The sequence below is a fragment of the Macrobrachium nipponense genome, chromosome 46 (genome assembly GCF_015104395.2).
Source record: "Macrobrachium nipponense isolate FS-2020 chromosome 46, ASM1510439v2, whole genome shotgun sequence".
NCBI lineage: Eukaryota > Metazoa > Arthropoda > Malacostraca > Decapoda > Palaemonidae > Macrobrachium > Macrobrachium nipponense.
Window position 1 is genome coordinate 32219739 of NC_061106.1, and position 22614 is coordinate 32242352.

General features: G+C 37.8%; 1 protein-coding gene across 14 annotated transcripts in view; it reads left to right on the forward strand.

Moving 5' to 3' along the window:
• LOC135214883 (dystrophin-like) overlaps nucleotides 1-22614 on the forward strand; it is a 1767410-nt gene that overhangs the window by 244304 nt on the left and 1500492 nt on the right. For 12 of the 14 annotated variants that reach the window (XM_064249322.1, XM_064249323.1, XM_064249325.1 and 9 more), the window contains 7 exons: nucleotides 112-237; nucleotides 1948-2121; nucleotides 11422-11565; nucleotides 16602-16781; nucleotides 17562-17747; nucleotides 18176-18316; nucleotides 18498-18656. In XM_064249322.1, coding sequence (XP_064105392.1) covers nucleotides 112-237; nucleotides 1948-2121; nucleotides 11422-11565; nucleotides 16602-16781; nucleotides 17562-17747; nucleotides 18176-18316; nucleotides 18498-18656 — 1110 coding nt within the window. The remainder of the gene's footprint in view (nucleotides 1-111; nucleotides 238-1947; nucleotides 2122-11421; nucleotides 11566-16601; nucleotides 16782-17561; nucleotides 17748-18175; nucleotides 18317-18497; nucleotides 18657-22614) is intronic. The other 2 variants (XM_064249321.1, XM_064249320.1) reach the window with 2 other exon arrangements.

The window sequence follows — 22614 nt, forward strand, 5'->3', positions numbered from 1 at the left end:
CCTACGTCAAAATCCCTTTTTTAAAATAATTTTCATTAGGGTTATGAATATTATGTATTTTACTGTTAGTATGGGAAATGATAAATTATGTTGTATTCTTTTCTCAAATAGGTTCAGTCTGAATTAGCAGTCCAACAAGAAGTGTTGAAGAAAATGCAGAAACAAGTCGAAGTATACCATAGTCAAGGTAAAACTGAGGCAGCTGTAAGACTAGAGGACCAAGTGACTCATCTCTTGGTAAGATATTGCTTGCTGTACTATTGTGTATTTTGTAAATCTATAAAGATGTACGCAGATGGATTTTATATTTACATAATCCTGTCAAAAGCAGAATAACTTCAGATTTGTTTTCTGTATGTTGTTCAATCTTAATTATGAAGATGTGGTAATTCAAAGTAGTTTTCATGCATATTGTTGGTGGCTTTCTTAATAGAGATGGTAACTGTTTTTGTCAAAGTATTTACTGCTTTGTTGGATGCTGCAGCATTACTTTTTGTCTTACTGAGGATAATCTTTAAAATATTTGTAAATGTTAGTTTTATCAGAGCAAAATATTGCTTTTAAAAGCCATGCACTTCTTTTTAAAGGAGGCATTCACATACATATAGTAAAAAAAAGATTATGCTCCCCAAATAAGTTGAGTGGTATACAGTCTTTGGTACAAAGAATGGGTATTCATAAACAAACAAACAACTTAGAGAATAGAAAACATACGATTAATTAACAACATGTATCAACAAATATTTATATAACAAGGCACTATGTACATTTAAGGAATTTGAGAGAATTTTGCACAACCCATCAACTTGGGATAGATTCCAAATTCATCAAGAGATATAAAGATGAAGCAAGTAAGAATATAAAACAATATCCATCATATGCTCAGATAAGGTGACCAACCAACTAATTGTCTTTATGAAAAGTTGAAGACTCAGTAACCCATTGCAGTTGAGTACAGTACGTATTGTCATTCAGTTTAAGATGTGAGTTTAGAACATGTATTACATTAAGCAAACTTCCAAGATATGGTATGAGAAGGAAATTTTGTCAATTCAGGATAATGCAACTAAAGCTATTTTACCTCTACAGTACAGTGTTTTTCATGTCATGAATCACAGAATAATGATACAAAAAAGCATATCTATAGTACTGTAGTTGGTATCATATGTTGTACCAAATCTGTTTTATCATATAGGTATGATAATTATTGTATGAATGGTAAAAGCTCATCGAAAGCTCTACGAAAATTAGATTGATACTGATCCTGTTAGAGCTGGGAAAACTTTTTTCTCTGGAGTGTTTGGAGGCCCATGTGGACACGTATGGCTGTCGTAAAGTAATGCGTAGCTTCCTTGATAATTAAAAATTAATTTTGATCACAAAATCAACACTCACTGGAATGATAATAAAAGTCAGGAACCCTCAATTAAGCATAATAATATTAAAACAGGTGGAAAAGTGAAGACTGATATTATTAAGTAGATTTAACCAGGCTACCAGGTATACAAGCCTGGAAAAATGCAATAGTAGTGACAAGAAAGATAAGCATTACTGAACATAACTGAAAAAACAAGTCAAAGAGACATGTGATGTCTCTACCTCACTTGGGGGCATTCGTATGCTCATTAATAACAAAATAATTTATTTTTAGGTTTGTATATGGTTGATCACTGCCAGAGAAAGCATTAGTCCAAATAAGGCAGTAGCGTATCTGTTATAAAAAAAATCTGATGAAATAACATGGAATGCATTACACAGACCCATGAATTTCATATGATAAAAATTTTTTTCACACTAGTATATATGATTTTAATGTTATGGATCAGATCAGATAGTTTTTAAAAGCAAAATAAAGAGTTAACATGTGTAAAAGTTTGTGTACAGTATTGTATCTTATATAGATGAAATTCCCTAATTGTTCTTACATAATGTACAATTAATTTTCAGAAAAAGTATGAGGAGATTGAAATGAAGCTACGCTTGGTACAGAAACCAAGTGACTTTGATGAACGCTTAGAAAATGTTTCCAAACAGTTGAAAGACATTCATGAAAAAGTGCACCTCACCTCTGTTGGATCAGGAAACCCAGATGTAATACAGGAACAGCTAAATCAGTGCATGGTATGGCACATATACATTTTTCAACCATAGATTAGCCTTACAGTATTTATGTTTATAGTTAAAAATTTTCATTGTTTTGTTAGTATTTCTAGAGTAATTACAGTACAGTTTTATTTTTGCATGCTTTTTCACAGCAAATTCCTGTTTACATGGAGTTTTGTTTTCACAATTTTCTTTCAAAAGTTTTCTCTGAAGTGAAGATGTTTTTGTAATGTAGGTTAGAGATATATTGTACATACCTAAATAATTTACAATATTTTGTTATATCATAGTATTCAAAACTAGTAGAATTTTCACTTTAGTTGCTAGCTTGTATTGTTATGTATATGTATAAAGTGATTACATTTTTGTATAGCATGTTAACTATTTATTATATGCTACACTCATGAACCTTTTTCAGTCATTAAATTGCAAAGCATAAGCAAGAGGTAAATATATTATCATTACTGCTTGTGTTAGCAAATATACCTTTTTCATTGGTTTGTATGTGTTGCCATTGAAATCTTGTAAATGATATGCAAATCCCTGTACAGGTATTTGATCACTAATCTGGATCCATCACTAGTTCACCACTATTTTCAGCTAGTGTATTTTTAAATTTCCAAAGGTGTCTCACCAACCTGCACCATACTGTTTGGTGGTACTACTTGCTGCACAAACACTGTTGGCATTATTATTTTACAAACACTTTACATGTTATTGTAAGCACAAGCAAACCATTCCCACTTGTATTTCTTCATTTATTATTAACCAACCCCCTTTTAGTCCCAGCCATGATTCCGGTTAACAAAGGAATTGCTTTCTTGTGTAAAGCACAAGCACTGTACATTGACTGTTAAAGATAACATTGGAACTTCTAGAAAAAGCTCAGCAGTAGTTCTTCCATGAGAAACTTTTAGAAGCATTTCCTTCTGTCTTCTAGCTAAATTAAAAAAAATGTGTCCCCCAATATGAATGAGAGAGAGAGAGAGAGAGAGAGAGACGAGAGAGAGAGAGGAGAGGAGAGAGGAGAGGCCGACGAGAGAGAGAGAGAGGAGAGAGAGAGGTTTGAATACACATAGATTCATGGTATGTAATGGTAAACAGTTAGTTGTTCATACACGAAACAAACCTTCGGTCTTAACATTAGGATTTACTAGCGCCAAGCTGGAAACCGGTAGAATTAAAATTACACTTGTGAGATCCAGGGACTAATGGCATCTATACCAGGTCACGGGGCATGTATACCCAGAATGCCCACGGCTACCTGTGTCCCATCAGTTATTTTCCTACCGCCTTTAAGATAAGACGTGTTACTGTCTATCTCATTTAAAGCCGGTTTTTCAGTTTGCCCGTTCTTTATCCATTTCATTTTTTATTTTTCATTCCTTTTCTTTCTCCAAGTGTGATTCGCCTTCTTCGTCTTCTTCCTCTAGTTCGGCGTCATCGCTAAGTCCGATAACGTCACGGCGAGCGCCAGTCAAGCGTTGGAGGAGGATTCGGGAGTTCCTGGCGGATCCTCGGGCCAAGAGGAGAAGAATCAATTCTTCCTCTTCTTCGGACCAAGACTGTCATTTCCAAGTCAGCAAGAAGGTCGGAAAATCAGTGGCTATTAAGCACAAGGTTGGCAGACGAAGCCGTTCGCAAGAGTCCGAACAAGCGAGAGAGGTGACGGCCGGCGAGCTAGCGGCCGAGGCGGAGTTGCCAGTTCGGATCGCAAAAACTGCGATACCTCTGGTAAAATCGACGTTGGCGGCGAAAGGTGCAGCAGAGGATGGAATGCAGGTCCCAGTTTCGCCCGTAAGGCCGTTCAAAATACGTACGAAGGACGATAAGGCTCCTATTAAAAGTACGAAAAATAGAGAGTTGGCAACCTCGGCGGATACGTTCTTGGAAGGCAGTGTCCGTCTGGATAGAAGGTCGAGGCCGGGCTCGCCGACGCTCGAAAACGATGCCAATGCTAATAGAGACGAACTTACCTCTGTCTTAAGGGAGCCTTCATCTTGGAGATCTAGACGAGATTCTCGCTCTAGATCCGTGAGCAGAGAAAGAGTGAGACGTTCTCGTTCCCCCTGCTGACTATCCGGGATCGAGCCAACAGCGGCCAGCAAAGATCAAAGAGACCGCGGCCGTAGGGGCAGGCGGCCGTGGAATTCCGGGCCGTCTGTCAGAAGATAGAGGCGAGACAACATCCCTCGTGACGGAGAGTGGTACACTAGAGCCGGAGGAAGGAGAAAACCAAGAGTTTCTGGCCTCGTATGCAGAGGTTATTGATTTGATTCGTCAATTCAATAGCCTTTCGGAGAAGACAGAAACACCGGCCAGTATGCTTCCTCCTGGAATTGACATGGCGTTTTGGAAACTAAGAGGGATACCAAGGTGTCGTATGAATTGCCTTGTTCGAGTCATGCGGAATCGGTCTTGCAACACGTAAACGCAAAGATTGCAGGGAGGGATAATTCCTTAAGATCTAATAGATCATTTAAATTTATTCCCCCTCCAATGATAAAGCAAAGGAAATATTATACGACACCGAAAGTCCCTTTGCTGTCTAGACAAATGAACCCTAATGTTGTAAGGTTAAGGCCTGGATTAACCTTGGATCAGGTTAAAATGGAGTGCCCTTCGATGACGTACCAAGAGGCTGCTACGTTAGAAGCAACAGCTTCTTCTGTCTTTCAGGCTGCTTCTTGGTTAGACCTTTGGTCAACAGCAGTGGCGAAAATTGCATCCTCGGAAGCAACAAGGAAAGTAGTGATGAACCATTGTTCATTAGATTACTACAGTCAAGGGTTCCAAGGCGATTGCGTACCTGACAAACGTAAGTGCCAATGTTTGGGCAAATATCCTGCTAATGAGGAGAGATGCAGCATTGGCTAGACTAAGCCGCAATGTGGATTTGGATTCCCTGTTAGCAATGAGGAATGGGGATATCTTGGAATCGCAACTACTGTTGCCAGAGGTCATACTGGAAGAGGCGATAGATAGAAGAAGGATGGACACTAACGATAGGTTGGTGCAACAGGCAGTTAGGAAAACGTCTAACAGTCAAACTACTCCTTTGGAGGGAAGACAACAGCAGATGTCTCGAAAGAAGACAGTGAGACATAGCATCCCTAATAGAGTCACAAGACCCTCTTCCCCAAAGAGGATAACTCATCGGCCCTTTCACAATAGAAACAACAGAGGAAGGGGCAATAGGGGAAGAGGGAGAGGCTCAAGAGATAGGATGGGCGCCTCCCATCACTCGGCCACACCAGTGGGGGGTTGCCTGGCAAATCACTGGAAGGTGTGGCAGGAACTAGGGGCAGAGCAGTGGGTGGTGGATGTTCTCAGGATCGGGTATTTGATTCCGTTCGAGGTAACCCGCCCCTGACAGATCAACCATTACCCCACGTCACTTATGCCCACAAATCTCAGAAGGCCACTATTCTGCAGGACGAAGTGAAGAAGATGATGGAAAAAGGAGCTGTGCAACAAGTATGCAGTCCGACAAAAGGCTTCTACAGCAGGATTTTCCTGGTACCCAAAGCCAACGGGGAGTGGAGGACAGTAATAGACCTGTCAACGCTGAATCTGTTTATAAGGAAAACCAGTTTCAAGATGGAAACTCCGAAAACGGTTCTACAAGCAGTCAGAATCGGAGACTTTATGCTGACAGTCGATCTACAGGACGCATACTTTCAGATACCAGTCCATCAGTCTTCAAGGAAATTTCTCCGCGTTCAGTCTTGCAGGGAAAGCTTTCGAATTCAAGGTCCTGTGATTCGGATTGACAACGTCTCCTCAAGTTTTTACAAGAGTGTTCACCCTCGTGTCGGCGTGGGCGCATGCTCAGGGGATCAGGCTAATAAGATATCTGGACGATTGGCTGGTGATAGCAAAGTCCAGGGAGAAATTACTCAGGGACAGGGCGGCCCTCCTGCAGCTTTGTCACAGCCTAGGTATTGTGGTGAATCAGCAGAAGTCGCAGCTGGATCCAAGTCAACGTTTGGAATATCTGGGAATGGTGATAGACACAACACAAGCCAAAGTATTCCCGACAGACCAAAGAGTAGAGAAATGCAAACAAGTGTGAATGCCTTTCTGGGAAAGCAGACACAGCCAGCAAGACAGTGGCAGGTGGTGCTGGAATCCAATAACCTCCCTGGAGAAGCTAGTACCACAAGGAAGGCTACACCTTCGGTCCCTACAATGGAGGATGAAGGAGTTTTGGTCACCAACAGTAGATCACCCGTACGAGCAAATTCCCTTGTCGGCAGAAGTGAGGAAAGACTTGCTGTGGTGGGTGGACGACGACAATCTGACAGTGGGTGTCCCCCTTCAACAATCCTCCCCAGACCTCTTGCTGTTCTCGGATGCGTCACTAGAAGGCTGGGGAGCCCATATGGAGGAGTTGATGGTGTCAGCAAAATGGAGTTGCAAGGACAGAGAACTCCATATAAACGTGCTGGAGTTGAAAGTAGCTTTCCTGGCTCTACAAGAATTCAGGGAGAGAGTAAAGGGACACTCAGTGGTATTGATGTCAGACAACACCACAGTAGTAGCTTATATAAACAAGCAAGGAGGCCTAGTTTCTCGGCAGTTACATGTGATGACAGTTCAACTTCACCAGTGGGCTATAGAGAACCTGGTAGACATCAAGGCCAGGTATATTCCGGGAAAGACAAGTTGAGCCGCAGGGATCAGATTCTGGGAACGGAGTGGTCCCTACACCAACAGGTAGTGGACAGGATGCTCATGTTGTGGGAAGGACCGATCATAGACCTATTCGCAACCAGGTACAACAAAAAGTTGGAAGTGTATTGTTCAGTAGTCCCGGATGCAGAGGCAGTAGCAGAAGATGCGCTACAACACCCCTGGGACAATCTGGACGTGTACGCATTTCCTCCACTTTTGTCTAATCCGTCAGGTTCTGAACAGGGTAATGCGGTCTCAGAACCTCAAGATGACCCTGGTAGCCCCGTTATGGCCGAAAGCAGAGTGGTTTCCAGACCTACTGGAACTCCTAGTAGATGTGCCAAGAGAGTTACCTCCATGGAGCAACCTTCTGTGTCAGCCTCACGTGGAGAGGTACCACCAGTCGGTGAAGTCCCTATCGCTTCACGGGTGGAGACTGTCAAGTATCTCCTCCGAGAGCGAGGGTTTTCGCAGAAAGCAGCAACTCAGATGGCAGGTAATATCAGAAAATCATCTGCGACAGTATACCAAGGAAAGTGGTCAGCATACTGTGATTGGTGTCGTAGAGGGAACGTGTCTCCACTCGGTACCACTATTCAGCAGTTAGCAGACTTTCTGATATATCTCAGAACAGAAAAACATATGTCTGTATCTGCAGTGAAGGGGTACAGGGCTGCTCTAGCCTCAGTCTTACGAATGAAAAGGAGTGGACATATCGTCTTCATGGGAGTTGGCCATGCTGATGAGGAGCTTTGAACAGTCATGCCACCAAAGGAGCTAAAAGCCCCAGATTGGGATCTGACCAAGGTACTGAGTAGTCTGACAAAACCCCCTACGAACCACTAAGGCAGTCCACGGATAGGAGCCTGACCCTGAAGACAGTCTTCTTATTGGCCCTGGCTTCAACCAAAAGGGTGGGGGAGCTACATGGCCTCTCATATCTCATAAGCACCTCGAGAGGTTGGAGATCAATGGTGTGTGAGTTTGTCCAGAATTCGTGGCAAAGACCCAAAATCCAACAATAGTAGACGGCAGATTCGACTCCTTTACCATACCTTCCTTGGCAGACTTTGTAGACAACGATAAAGCTGAGATGCTCCTGTGCCCCGTCAGGGCACTAAGGGAGTATTAAAGAGGAACAGGCCCCCTCAGGCCGGGGTGCCAGAGGTTGTTCGTAAGTACAGGACGGAACAAGAAGGAAGTGTCCAAGAATACAATATCATTTTGGCTAAGGGAGACGATCAGAGATGCTTATACTGCAGAAGACAGAGGGTCAGATAGCCAGGTGGGAGCTAGAGCTCATGACATCAGGGGTGTGAGTGCTTCCCTGGCATTTAAGAAGAACATGTCTGTGGATAAAATTCTGAAAGCTGGTGTGTGGAAGCGCCAAACAACTTTCACCTCATTTTATTTGAAAGATGTTGCCCATAGATCCTTGGACACCTTTTCCTTGGGTCCAGTGGTGGCGGCCCAACAAGTGATATAGTTCATCCAGTGCCCCTGGCGGGTCAGTTTGCGTCTAGTCTTGAGATGAAGGTATGAAAGTAGAATGAATGGGATGACTGGTCTTTTTTCTTTACTACTTTCTTCCTACTCCTTTAACTACGGGCAATATGAAGGAGAGTACCGTCATGTGCTGGAACGGACTAGATGCAGGTGAGATGGTCAGCCATACTGTGAAGCTATCTTAGCTGATGATATACTTTTCAGTAGCAACACACCCCTCTGGATAATAAGGAAAAGAGGGGTGAAGGTGGATCCAGTCGCAAGGGACAAGAGTAAACAGTAGGATGGTATCTACACCCAGTGGGAGGAAACCAATAGATCCGCTTATATCTTTGGTCCTAGGTTCATTGTCCATTCTCTTAGAATTTCCCTATATATTCGGAAATGGATAAGGTGGCAAACTCCCAGTCAGTTGTAGAGACTTACCTCCCTCCAATAGTAAGTCTATCCTAATGTTAAGACCGAAGGTTTGTTTCGTGTATGAACAAATACCAAATTTGTAACTAATTTGTATTTTTCATAACTAACAAACCTGAGGTCTTAACAGTTAAAGGCCCACCTCGAACCACCCCTCTAGCAGTCTAAACTGGGTTAGAAATATAACTGATGGGTCACAGGTAGCCGTGGGCATTCTGGGTATACATGCCCCGTGACCTGGTTTAGATGCCATTAGTCCCTGGATCTCACAAGTGTAATTTTAATTCTACCGGTTTCCAGCTTGGCGCTAGTAAATCCTAATGTTAAGACCTCAGGTTTGTTAGTTATGAAAAATACAAATTAGTTACAAATTTGGTATTTCAGCCAACATAAAACATTAGAATTTAAAAAAAAACTTCAAGTTGTTCATTGTTAAAATGCAAGCAAAATTGTTAACACATACTATAAATTTTGAAAACATTTTCTTTTGATTTCCAGCCAATTTACAAAATAAGTGTATACTATATCTTAGTTTAACCAGACCACTGAGCTGATTAACAACTCTCCTAGGTCTGGCCTAAAGGATTTAGATTTTTATTTACTTTGCTAGGAACCAATTGGTTACTTAGCAATGAGACCTACAGCTTATTGTGGGATCCGAACCACCCACATTATATCGAGAAATTATTTTCTAATCACCAGAAATAAATTCCTCTGGTTCCGTATTGGTGGCAGTGGAGAGCAAACGTTGGCTACCAGATTGATAGGCAAGTACGCAACCCACTCGTCCAATAAGGAACCTATATAGCATAAGTGAGAGAGATATGCATACAGCTTATTCTTGATATTTAATGGTAAACGGTGAGAACTGAAGTAAAATATGGGAAATATAAGAAACTTAGTTGTTGCTTGTTGAAATGCACCAAAATCTGTAGCAAATTGCAGTAACTTTTTTAAATTAAGAAAGAGTTTCTTGTGAACAAATAGCTGTGCATAAAATGTTTTCAGAAGCATCTGAGGGGTTGTGGGTCAATGGCTGATGAAAGAGAAAAGCTGGCTGTTTCATAAGCATAGCATTACTAGCGAAACTGGAACTCACACTATATATGGGTTATAATAGGCTTTATTTCATGTATTTCATTGCCACCTGAGTGGCAGTTAAGTATATTCTGACCTAACCATTTTGTGATCCAGCAAAATCACTCATCCAGCACTCTGATGGTCACAGTGATGCCAGATAGTGATTAATTACCTGTATACTCTCTTGTTGCTACATTACATGATGAATTTATTTTATTGCTATCCTTTGCATGTTTTTATGCCCTCATACTCCATGAATAATTTATGTGCAATGTTTAGAAGACTAATCACAGACTGAAGGAAAACGTACATGGATATGACCAATTTTACACATTCGTTTGTGTTATAAAAGAAATATAAATTAAATGGTTTTTATGTTTATTTTTAGAATGTTTGTCAGTGATGACAAATGTTTTAGTAATTATGAAGAGGTTGCAAGCTTATTTTTGTGAATACAGCATCTGAGACCTCATACTTTATGTAAATGTTAAGGATTACTGGCATGATATCTATGTTTTTCCTGTTAGGCTCCATTGTTATGTACAGCTCTACCTGCTAGTGTAAGGAAATATTTATGCTGCTGCTTCCTTGTTCTCTCTCAATCATTTGCTGTTTGAAACTTGGCATTAGGAAACTTTTGCTCAACTTTAGCAAATATATCACATTTACTCGATGCATTTTAATTTACGTAATGATACATTTTTTAATTGTTTCGTTGTAAATGGGTGAGGCTCTTAGAAGTAAATTTTTCATAAGTTGCACAAAAGCCCAAGTAGAGGTATTTTTGAGTTCCAAAACCATTTTTTCTTTCACAATATGCAGTTAGTTTCTTAAAGAAAGTAGTTACATTGAAATATGTATTTGGAGAATAATTTTAGATAATGCATCTTGCCAAATAGTAATGTAAGCCACCACATAAGTAGATATGTATACAGTACTAGTACATACATTACTTTGTAACATTCTAAATGTTAAATGTATCATCACTACTTTTTCTCTAATGTGAACTTTTTAATATAGTATTGGAAACTGTGTCAATAACTTTTCTTGAATATTAGTGCATAATAGTTTTTAAAAATTTTATTATATAAGCATCACATATTAAAGGCTTGCAGGATATCAAGTAATACAATGAAACAGTTTTGAGTATTTCAGAATCATAATACACATCATAGTCTAAGGGGAAGAAAAAATGTTAAAAAATTACTGTAGCTGCATTTAGGAAATCTTTACACATGTATTGCGAAGACTTTTTGGAAGGGCCAGGAAATTATGTTGAAGGGGAATAAATGAAAATCTAGGCCTGATGAGAGGTAAGGCAAGAAAGCACAGGGCAGAAAAGAATGGAGAGAACTCACCTCCTGTCTAATCTTTTGTGGGGAAAAATTGATGTAAAAATGTATTCAGTCAAGAATTGTGAAACTGGTTATTGTTGAATGTAGCTGTCCCATTATTGTTAATAATCAGCATGTGGTGATATTTGCAAAAATTAAAATTTGGCATGGTGTGCTTATGATTTTTCTTGCATGCTGCCATCTAATTCTTAGGCTTTGGTGATTTTTTATTTAGTTTTGTCTTTTTTGCTTTTCAGCATGCTTGCACATTTTTTGCTTAATGCTTGTGTTGTTTGTTTTTCAGAGTATATACCAATTACTAAGTGAAATAAAAGCTGAGGTAGAAAATGTTATAGCTACAGGTCGTAAAATAGTTAAAGATGGGCAGTCTACTGATCCAGATGGTCTTACTCAGCAGCTTGACCAGCTGAAAGCCCTTTATAACCAGGTTGGTAGGAATTTGGTCATTTGAATCCTTTTTCTAACCAGTATTCGTTTGAACTTGGTTGTTTCTTGATGGTTATAACTGCATTCAAGTCTATTTTGTATTAATAAATGCATTTTGCATCTCCTTGTTCATATTTATTTGTTGTTGGAATTAAAGTATTTTCCTGAACATGGTAGTTCACAGATATAAGTGAAATTAGTGAACTTGCATACTTCAATAATAACTTATCCTGCATCAGATAGTGAATGTTTTCTTTTAAGGAATTTCTGATTCATAAAAATTAATTGGTAAACATGGTTCTAGACTAAATTTTGTTCTCAACTTAAATACTATAACATCTTTTTGTATGTAAAATTAGACTGTACTTTATGTATGCGAGTGATCAGTATTTTTATTCAAATATGAAAATACAGTAGGTATCAAAGAGGCTATACTTTTCAAATTCTAAATGTTTTATTATTAATTGTGGCTGGTTTTCTCTACATGCTCAACAAAACCTTTTAGACCTTTGCTTTGACCATGTCCAACCTTCCTTCTCTCTCTTATTGTTCTCATTATCAGTACTCCTAAGCTTAAACTTTTGGCTCATTAATAATAACCTTTTTATTTTAGCTTTAAACTTCCTATTTTCTTGTTGAATGGTCATTCATATTGGAAAACTGGTGCTTCAAATTAGTGTTATGTGAGTTCTTCAGACCGAAAGAATCTCTTGATTGTTATAAATACTGTACTCTATATATTGCTTTTCACTGCAAAATGAAATCACATACCTTGGCTATTTGGTTTGCTTATTAATTTATGTGGATGTTATTTCTATATCTTATACTATTATTGGAATGAGTGGGATTCAAACTTTTGAGTTTGTTCTTAAGAAGACCACCTGGTTAAGAGTAGAAATCTTTATTTTTTGGGATATGGCTACAATATTTATAACAAGAATAGAGGACATCAAATACATCAGATTTAGCTTGTGAAACCCATTCCTAACCCTTTTTATGGGCCATTTGCAGTAAAAAAAAAAATTTAAATACCTACTCCACTTATACTAATTGCTCTGCATGAATGATGGTAATAAGGTACAAAGCTAATTTAAGATCTTCAAATCCATACATAGGAACCCTAGTAGAGTTCATTCTTTTGGGGAATGTGACTGTTAAAATTTAATTTAAAAATTTTTATTTTCACTGTCACCAAAAGAAAAATCTGACACATTTATGTCATCAGTTGGACAGGTCAAGGCTGCTTGTGTGTTAAATTTTAATAATACTGGTTGAAAATTGATGGGTGAATTATTGTTTGAAGACATTTAAGTGTTCAAATACAGGCTTTTTAAAGTTAGAGTAACCTGACTGGGGGATGATGATTTGCAATGTTTCATTGTAACAATCAATACAGGCAGTCCTTGCTTAGAGTAACCTGACTGTGGGATGATGATTTGCGATGTTGAATTGTAACAATCAATACAGGCAGTCCCTGCTTAGAGTAACCTGACTGTGGGATGATGATTTGCGATGTTGAATTGTAACAATCAATACAGGCAGTCCCTGCTTAGAGTAACCTGACTGTGGGATGATGATTTGCCGATGTTGAATTGTAACAATCAATACAGGCAGTCCTTGCTTAGAGTAACCTGACTGTGGGATGAGGATTTGCGATGTTGAATTGTAACAATCAATACAGGCAGTCCCTGCTTAGAGTAACCTGACTGTGGGATGATGATTTGCCGATGTTGAATTGTAACAATCAATACAGGCAGTCCTTGCTTAGAGTAACCTGACTGTGGGATGAGGATTTGTGATGTTGAATTGTAATAATCAATACAGGCAGTCCCTGCTTACTGGCAGCATCAGTTAACAGCATTTTGGTGTTACAGTGCTTGGCTAGCGATGCCATTAACTGGACTTTTGGTGCTGGTAAGCAGTTTATCGGCATCGAGGAGCAGTTTATCAGAGTTGGTAAGCGGTTAATTGGCACTGGATAACCAGTTATCGGTGTCAATATCCAGTTAGCGACACCATTAATTGGTTTATTGGTGCTATTATTGCCAATTTTCAGTTGGCTGCAATTTTTGGTTAGAGGTGCTTGGATGGGAACAGAAACAACAACACCCCTTCCACTAACCAGGGACTACCTGTAATGTTGTACAAAAAAATGAATTATGCTTCAGATTATGGTTATGGATGACTTGAGACAAACTATTGATGAACATGTTTTATAACCCCCCCCTGGAGTTGCAAGTTCCAGGCTTCTCTGCCTCAGAACTGTGAGATTTATATGTCCTACTATGTCTTTGGTCTCTTCTAAAACATTTGGTAACAAGGTAAATTGTCCAACATTTTATGACTAGAATCCCTGCTTTAGGATCCCTGCATCGGCAGTAAGAGGAAAATCAAGACCAGCTTCACTTATGTACTAGATTTACTGAGAGTAGTTCTAAGTAAGTTAGTTTTTATGAAAACATTTACATACCTGTAATGAATACTTGTAATGTTTTGTAGAATTAATATAATCTACTGAAAAGTTTAACAGTTTTGTGATTTCTGTAAATTTGATAAGTATACTTTCATACAAACATCTGTTTTAGTTTTGAATGCGTTTTTGGTATCATGTGGGCAAGTTAATAATTTTCAACTTGGGCTTTTGTTCAGAACTTATTCAAAGAACGCTAAAGAATAGTAGTAGATAGTAGTAGACAAGGGTTATACTTGGTTATCCTCCTCTCTTCTCAGACCATTAAATCTGCTTTTCACTTCCCTTCTCTTCCCCTACCTCATTAGTACCACTTACTCTATAGGGAAATGAGACACTAAATATATGTTGCTCTGCTGGCTTGGCCTTCATCAGCCTTTTGAATTTCTATTTTTTTTATTTAAAAAACTCTTGAAAGGGTATTATGAAGGCCAAAATTATAAAGTAACTTATATTTCGTCTTTCATTTCCCTATGGTAAATGGTATGCTCTAATTTTTTTCCATTCAGAGTAAACTTATAGAAAAAGTGGGGCTACTGAAGAGGAAAGTCTGACTTAGGTTTGGTTTATTAAACAAAGCTAACACAGTAAGGCTGGAGGAGCAAACCAGTTCAATATACTAAACACTTGGTTCTTAATGGCACAACATAAATGCAAAGGAAAGCAGCTATGGTATAATCACTAAACAACTTGTAGTAAAAGAGGGACAAAGTTATAAAAAAAATGGCAAAAAGGGAAGGAGAGAACGAGGTTCATCTAGTAAGTAGGCTAAGACTTTATTTGGAGTTGTAGGGTGGGAAATATGGTGGTTATACAAAGCTGAAAGGGCATTTCACTACCATTTAAGTATTATGATATTTTTAATACTGCAAATCGTAAGTTATCCAAGATGGAATGATCTTTTTCCAAATCCACATGTCAGTGCAAAGCTACCCAAATTTTTGCATTCTTCAGTAAAGTACAATATAAGTTACTTGTACTACAGTGACCATATTTAAGTGTAGTGGCATTGCTTAAAGTTGGTATGTTAAAGCGTGGTATCAGTATGTCAAAAAGTTACAGATGAAATCTAGACATTACACGGTACCTATTTAATTATTATCTGTATTGATGTAGTTTTTCTTATTTGTTCAGTTTTGTATTATTTCTGGTATGTGTATATGTAGTTCTCTGGCTTAATATTACTCTTCTCTCTCTCTCTCTCTCTCTCTCTCTCTCTCTCTCTCTCTCTCTCTCTCTCTCTCTCTGGGTGATTCTCTATATAAAAAAAAGGGTTTATGGGAGAGAAAGAAAGAGAGATGTGAAAGGGGCATTGCAACTGTATTTGCATAGTGTTTCATAACATGAAACTTGTGTAAATGTAGATGCACATGTGCGCAGACAAAAAAAATAATTACTCACAGCTCAAATCTAACAGCCCATAATGTGAACAACAGTGCATCGTGTATGTACACTACATGTCAGTTAAAATACCAAACCATATTAGGTAATGATAATGTGCGGTAAATTTTGTGTAATCCTACCTTGAAGATGATGAGTGAACGAGACCCCAGTGAGGTTGTGGTGATGTGGGACATTTTAGTCTGCCAGAACTGCAGAATTCCATTGATATGTAAAGGAGTAAACGCCAGTATATTTCAAACTCATGGTGTGTGGAGTTATTATGTTGAGACACTTGCTCTTGTTTTAATGAAAAATCTTAAAATTTCAGACCACTTGGTTGCACAGTGAAACAAAGAATTATGTTGCAATCACTTTAAAAGAAATTCAAATGAGGAACTTTTTTACATGTTCATTTAATAATGACGACTTCTTCTATAGTACAGACAAGTGTAATTACAAACAAAGAAACGTGGTCCTATCTTTTGAAAAACTTCCAATGTAAGGAACTGTTTTTATATATTTATGAACATTTATTTACAGTTGGATGAGTGGTTGTTCTGAAATACATAATACAATATGATGAATCAAATACCTCATAATTTCTGGGTACAAGATGGCCAGTTGAACAAAGAGTGACATCTTCGCAATTTAGAAATTACTTTTTAAGTGTAAATTTGACACTGTACTGCAAGTACATTACCTCCACTGATTATTAAGGATTCAGGATGAAAAACAGAGGGCAAAATTCTCCAGTTTAGGAGGGTATTCATCTTCTACCTTAAATCATAATTCCTTAACATGGTTCTTATTTGGTGGGGCATCTAGAATACCAGTATAATAAATTCTAATAAGGCAGTGGTTTGTATTTTACAAAGTGTGACGTTTATATTCCAGTTAACTTCATTCAAGTGTTAAGCTGCCATTTGTGAGGTCAGGAGCTTTATTCCTGCTCACTTCTCATCAGTCTACCTAGCCATAGTTGTGTACTGGCACTTTATTGGGAGTCAGTGGTAGGGGAAAAGGAAGTGGCCATCTTACTTTACAATCCTCTGGTCTAGTATGCATGCCTCTCAATACAACATTTCCCCAAAGCCATTTGATAGTTTGGGACTAACATTGACTAACCCTCATATTGTTTTTAATTTCAGCTGTTGGTTAGACATTGACAATAATTTTTTTTTTAGCTTGGTGGTGCTGTCACAGAGCAAAGAGGAACTCTTGAAAGGACACTACGCCATAGTCGTAAAGTGCAGAAAGATGCTGGTCATTTAGAAGAATGGCTGACAACCACTGAGAGTGAGCTTGATCAGAGGGAGGCTACAGTTCCTACAAAATGCATACAAGCAGAATTACATTTTGCACAGGTAATTACTGCATATATCAGTGCTGTATCAGAATTAAAATATTTATATAATAGCTTTCCTGCCAGGACAGTTTATGGATTTACCATGCTTGCAAGATCAGTAAAAGTATCCACATCTTGTTACACTTTTAATGTTATATTTACATTAACATATTACTTTGCAAAAGCAGATCAGGTAAGAAACAAATTTACAATTTCAGTAACAAAAATTATAAAATTTTTTGTAACAGTATTATCCTAAATGTGAAATTATTGTATTATTTTGTACACACAACAGTAGAAACAAGAGGCTTTTAGACATTAATTTTAGCACAGTGCTTATATTTATCTGCTGTATAACAGTTCAGTACTCAAAGCTTTCATTATTTCTTGGGCCAAGAGTCTGTAATAAAAAATAGCATTATTAGATTGTTATAGAGTTTTTTATATTTCTTTAGAATGCAATAGAAAATTTTATTTGTTTGGCCTCATCCCAGTCATTTTTAAGTCCATATAGTTTCTTGAAATGAAAATGTGAAAATATTTGACATTATAGCTTTTCACTTTATGTGCTGCCCTATTTGAGCTTATTCTCTGAGCATTTACTCTTCTGAAAATTAATCAACTTGCTAGCCTGAAGTTTGACTTCATCAAAATACTAACTTGTGTTGGTATACCTTGGCACCATTACAACACACCCATAATAATAAAATAATATCTTGCCGTTTCACTCTGGCTTTAGTTTTCCATGCATAGTCACAATATGTTGCCATTACCTAGTGTACATACCCATCCTTTACAGCATGCAATTGATGACCTTGGGCGCAAGAAGCCCTTGCTGACAGGTCTGCACGAGTCCTATGCAGCCCTTACCTCTGTGTGTGATGACTCAACAGTTCTGCAACCTGTTAAAGAGCAAGTTGATGACATTGCTCTAACTTGGGAGAGAGTCAGCACTAGGCTGACAAACAGGCTTAAGAATATGCAGGTTTGTTGCTTTACAGGAAAATTTGTCTTAGTGAATTTGATTACAGTTAAGTATAAAACATGTTTGTTCAGAATTCACTGCTTGTTTACTGCTTACTAAAATACCTTAGCTTTATCGTTTTCATAAGCTAATATTAAGCTTTTACCTCCTTCTAATGTGGCCATTACATCTTGAATTGTTTCTCATGATTTTTTCATTTCTATTGTTACTGTCCACTTTTAATTTTGTTTTTGTCTCCATTTTCAAATTCTATGACATGAGATGGTTTAGTCAGGTTTTTAGCTTAATAAATATTTATTCAGATCAAATTGTGCACCTTATTTAGCTGAAAAGTATGGTGTAAGTTGTTAAATAGTTTTTCATTTGGTATTGGATTGTACTTCTCATTGTTGGGATTTAACAATTTTATCTCTTCTTTTTGACACAAGAGTGAACAGGTTTCAAAGGAAGCAGATATGGAGAAATTTATTGTTGGCCTTGGTGAAATCAAAGGGTGGTTGGAAAGTACTGAGCATCAACTAGGAAATCTTAGCAAGATGGAGCCAAACGATCAAGCCAGACTTATTAAGGTTAAACATGTTTATATTTTTATTATTTACAACTTTAAAAGTGACTTGAGTTGAGGCATTATTATCTGGAATATTGTTGTTTGCAGTGCAAGAATTTTTCAAAATATCATAAAAGAGAAATGCTCATTCAGTCATTATAAATTAACTGTTTAGATATCTTGACCATGTTATTTTTTGATAGGCTGTAGCTTCAGAGGTGCAAAATTACAAGTCTCATATTGAAAACATACGGGATACAGCTGTAGATCTTATTAATCACGGGACACTTTTCCAAGCACGTGTGCAACCAGAACTTGTGCAGATCAATCAGAGATGGGAAAATATCTTCAAAACTGTTCAGGTAAGATGTGTCGTAATATTTATTAAAGAATTCGTATTATTGTTAACAGGAAGGAGTATTTTATTCTGATAATACTTTCATGCTTATTTTTAGTGCCATATACTTATGGCATCAGTTTATGATTATGATCTTATTGCATTGCACCAAGTTCAACTGTGCATGTTCTCCTTCCTACAAAAGTGAGATAAATAAAGTTTGGTCCATGTATTGCTTTGAACTACGTAATGCCCATGTCTCTGGAATGTTGTATGAAATACTGTACTTAAATCCTTTGTAATCTGTATATCATAAGTTCACTCACCATTTATATGCTTTAAAGTGTATTTTTGTTATTTTTATTTTTTAAAAGTTTTAGCTGTATAATGAACTTCTCTGCTGCACGAGTTTATTTGAACTCATACATGTTGCATTTGGTTAAGTTTTCAATCAGTTTGACAAAGTTGATAGAAGCTGCTGCTCTAATTAGACTGCAAAGTTATATTATTATTCCAGTGAATGAAATTAGCATGTTGCATGTGTTGCTTGGGTGGCTTAAGCACTGTTGATGTTTATTGATTTATTTTTTCATCAGTAACCTTTTTGCGGGAGATGAAGTTTGTTTCCTTCTATATTATATAGACCACATTTTTTTTATGAGGTGGTGATCCTTTAGTGACTTTCAAAGAAAGTCGAAATTATCTTTTTTATCCAAATGTTTTTGTATTCCCAAACTAGCATTGTTGAATGAAATTTAACAAAACTAATGTGTTGTGTATTTCTTTACTATGTATATTTTTAATCTTTTGTATTATACATTTTCTTTAACTCAGCATAAGAGTTTCAGTTACTGATCAAGTAAATTATGCTTTTTCATTTATGAGATGCTTTTTGTTGTCTTACCTTGCACAGTTTGTTTGCTGCTTTCATTTGAAAGAATATTTGGATATTCTGTTTTAAGGGATAATGTGGCTTGATTTGGGTCCTGTAAATATATGAATATTTTTTACACTGATTCAGGGATACATGCTTATGCATATGCAATATCTCTTTATGCCTGCTTGTAGGAATGGTACTTATAACTACATACAGTATATATTTTCATAGATTTACAGTACTGAACATTTTACGTACATGTACTATATGTATATATATTTATATATATATATATATATATATATATATATATATATATATATATAAATTAATTCTGATGTAATCCATGCCTCATTTGGGCAATAATTTTGAAATTTAGTTTTTTTTATTATAGAGAGTTTATCCTTCATATAAAGCAAAACTATAGTAGATTCACATCAACCGTGCATTTGATGTCTACGCCAGTCCCTTACAATGCTCCTGATTGGCTGTTGATAAGCCAACTACAGGCCTGGAAAATCTCAGTCTATCTCGAGAGTTCTCATGGGCCGGATCTATGTTCCACCTCTCCTGAGGGATACATCTTTCAAAAGTATCGCTCAAGAGAGGTGGAACATACATCCTACCTATGTGAACTCTCGAGAGACTGAGAGTTTCCAGCCCTGTGATTGGCTTATCAACAGCCAATCAGGAGTGTCATAAGGGACTGGCCTAGACATCAAATGCATGGTTGATGTGAATGTACTATAGTCAGAGATTCTAAACTTTATCTATGGTGGGGATTTGTTCACAAAGGTTCTACATAGGGAAAATATATTTCAATTTGAATCAGATTTGTGGTGATATAGAGATCTTGGCATGCAGGAATGAACCTATTGGGTCCTTAGACACGCACAGTGGAACTTACTGGTACGCAGTGGAATTTGGAGGCACACAATGGAATTGACTGGTTGCCATCACAAAAATCCCTGCCAACTACCACTTCTGCTGTTTAGGAGAGAAAGTTCTTCAAATCAGACTTCAGAATAAGGAAGATAAGGATCTATGAGGTTGGCCAGTTTAGCTTAATTTTCAATTTAAGGGACTGGGGCTTGGATGGATTAGCTTATTTATTTTGTGGGATTATACTGAATATATATACACATACGCATACATACATACATAAAGTAAACCCCAGATTTGCGGGTGATGTGCACATTGGCAGATTTAGAAATCTTTCATTGGGGCCATCGATAGACAAAGTTGGAAGCCAGGGTTGCTACTGTCTTCATCCAGCCATTCCCATACATCATCCTTGGGAATAGTAAAACTGTAGACCAGTTTTGTCATTATTGTAGATTTGACCTAAAACAGCAGCTGGAAAAATGCCTTTATTACCTCTTTGGAAGTATTCAAATCTTCCCATGAGTCTTTGTGCTAGAGTGCCTGTGACAAATCTTGAACCAAAACAGCCAACCTGGGAATACCTTAATTTCTGCAATCTTATGCAGGCCTGTGAACTTCTAGCTGCAGCCTAACTCAGCACCATGTATTTTCATGCTAGCAGCCAATTACGGATGGAACCAGATCAAGGTCAACTGTTCAGTGTCCTTGGAATTATTTATATCTAGCAAGGTTGCTGAGTATTGCCATACTCCTCCATGATGCGTGCCATATATCAATTTGCCTCAATTCTCCTGATGACTTCAAGCATCTTTTGAAGGGCCACGACCTTCCTCATCTGCATAAGATGAGGTGGGCCATACAAATAACACACACACACACACATATGCACAAGTAACCTCACCTGCAGTGCTGCAGGCAATACATCAAAACCCATGTGTTTTTGGGAAGTATCTCACATGGTAAGCGGTTGCAAACCATTAAAAAAATTGACTGGTTATGCAAACTGGAAAAAGGCGGAAAACATTCTTTGTTACTGAGTGCACATGTACTTTCTGCAAGTAGCCATTTAGAGGAAGATATGTATATGAAACGTATGCCTCTGCAAGTAGCCATTTAGAGGAAGATATGTATATGAAACGTATGCCTATTAGCCATGAAAACTAAAATATTCAGTGTGATGTGTAATAATGTGGGTGTTTTCACCAATATTGGAAAAGCTTACAGAAAACATGAGTGCTTGCCCAACTACACATCTTCTACCATATGGTATTGAATTGATGATGTATCAGTACCAGCCAGTTAAAAGATAAAAAAGTGACATATGAAGACTTGTTAAGTGACACTGTGGTTTCAAGATAATAACAATCATGAAAGCTCACTCTCTGTCTCTCTCTTTCTCTCCTTCCATCTTTTTGTCATTTTCATCAGTGGCAGGCTGCTGATAGGCCACCTGATGTCATTAGAAAAGATGATGCATGGGGGCAGGGCACGGATCTGTTCCCTTCAGTATCAGATGAAAGGGAAGGGCGAAAACAGTGTGGAAGTCCAATCACAACATATATGAGTGATGGACAAAGTATTGGAAGCCCTTCAGTGTTGGAGAGAATCCATGAACTACCTGCGAGGAGTACAACTAAGTCATCCACCTCCAGAGATCTTGGCATGCAGGAATGAACCTATTGGGTCCTTAGACACGCACAGTGGAACTTACTGGTACGCAGTGGAATTTGGAGGCACACAATGGAATTGACTGGTTGCCATCACAAAAATCCCTGCCAACTACCACTTCTGCTGTTTAGGAGAGAAAGTTCTTCAAATCAGACTTCAGAATAAGGAAGATAAGGATCTGTGAGGTTGGCCAGTTTAGCTTAATTTTCAATTTAAGGGACTGGGGCTTGGATGGATTAGCTTATTTATTTTGTGGGATTATACTGAATATATATACACATACGCATACATACATACATAAAGTAAACCCCAGATTTGCGGGTGATGTGCACATTGGCAGATTTAGAAATCTTTCATTGGGGCCATCGATAGACAAAGTTGGAAGCCAGGGTTGCTACTGTCTTCATCCAGCCATTCCCATACATCATCCTTGGGAATAGTAAAACTGTAGACCAGTTTTGTCATTATTGTAGATTTGACCTAAAACAGCAGCTGGAAAAATGCCTTTATTACCTCTTTGGAAGTATTCAAATCTTCCCATGAGTCTTTGTGC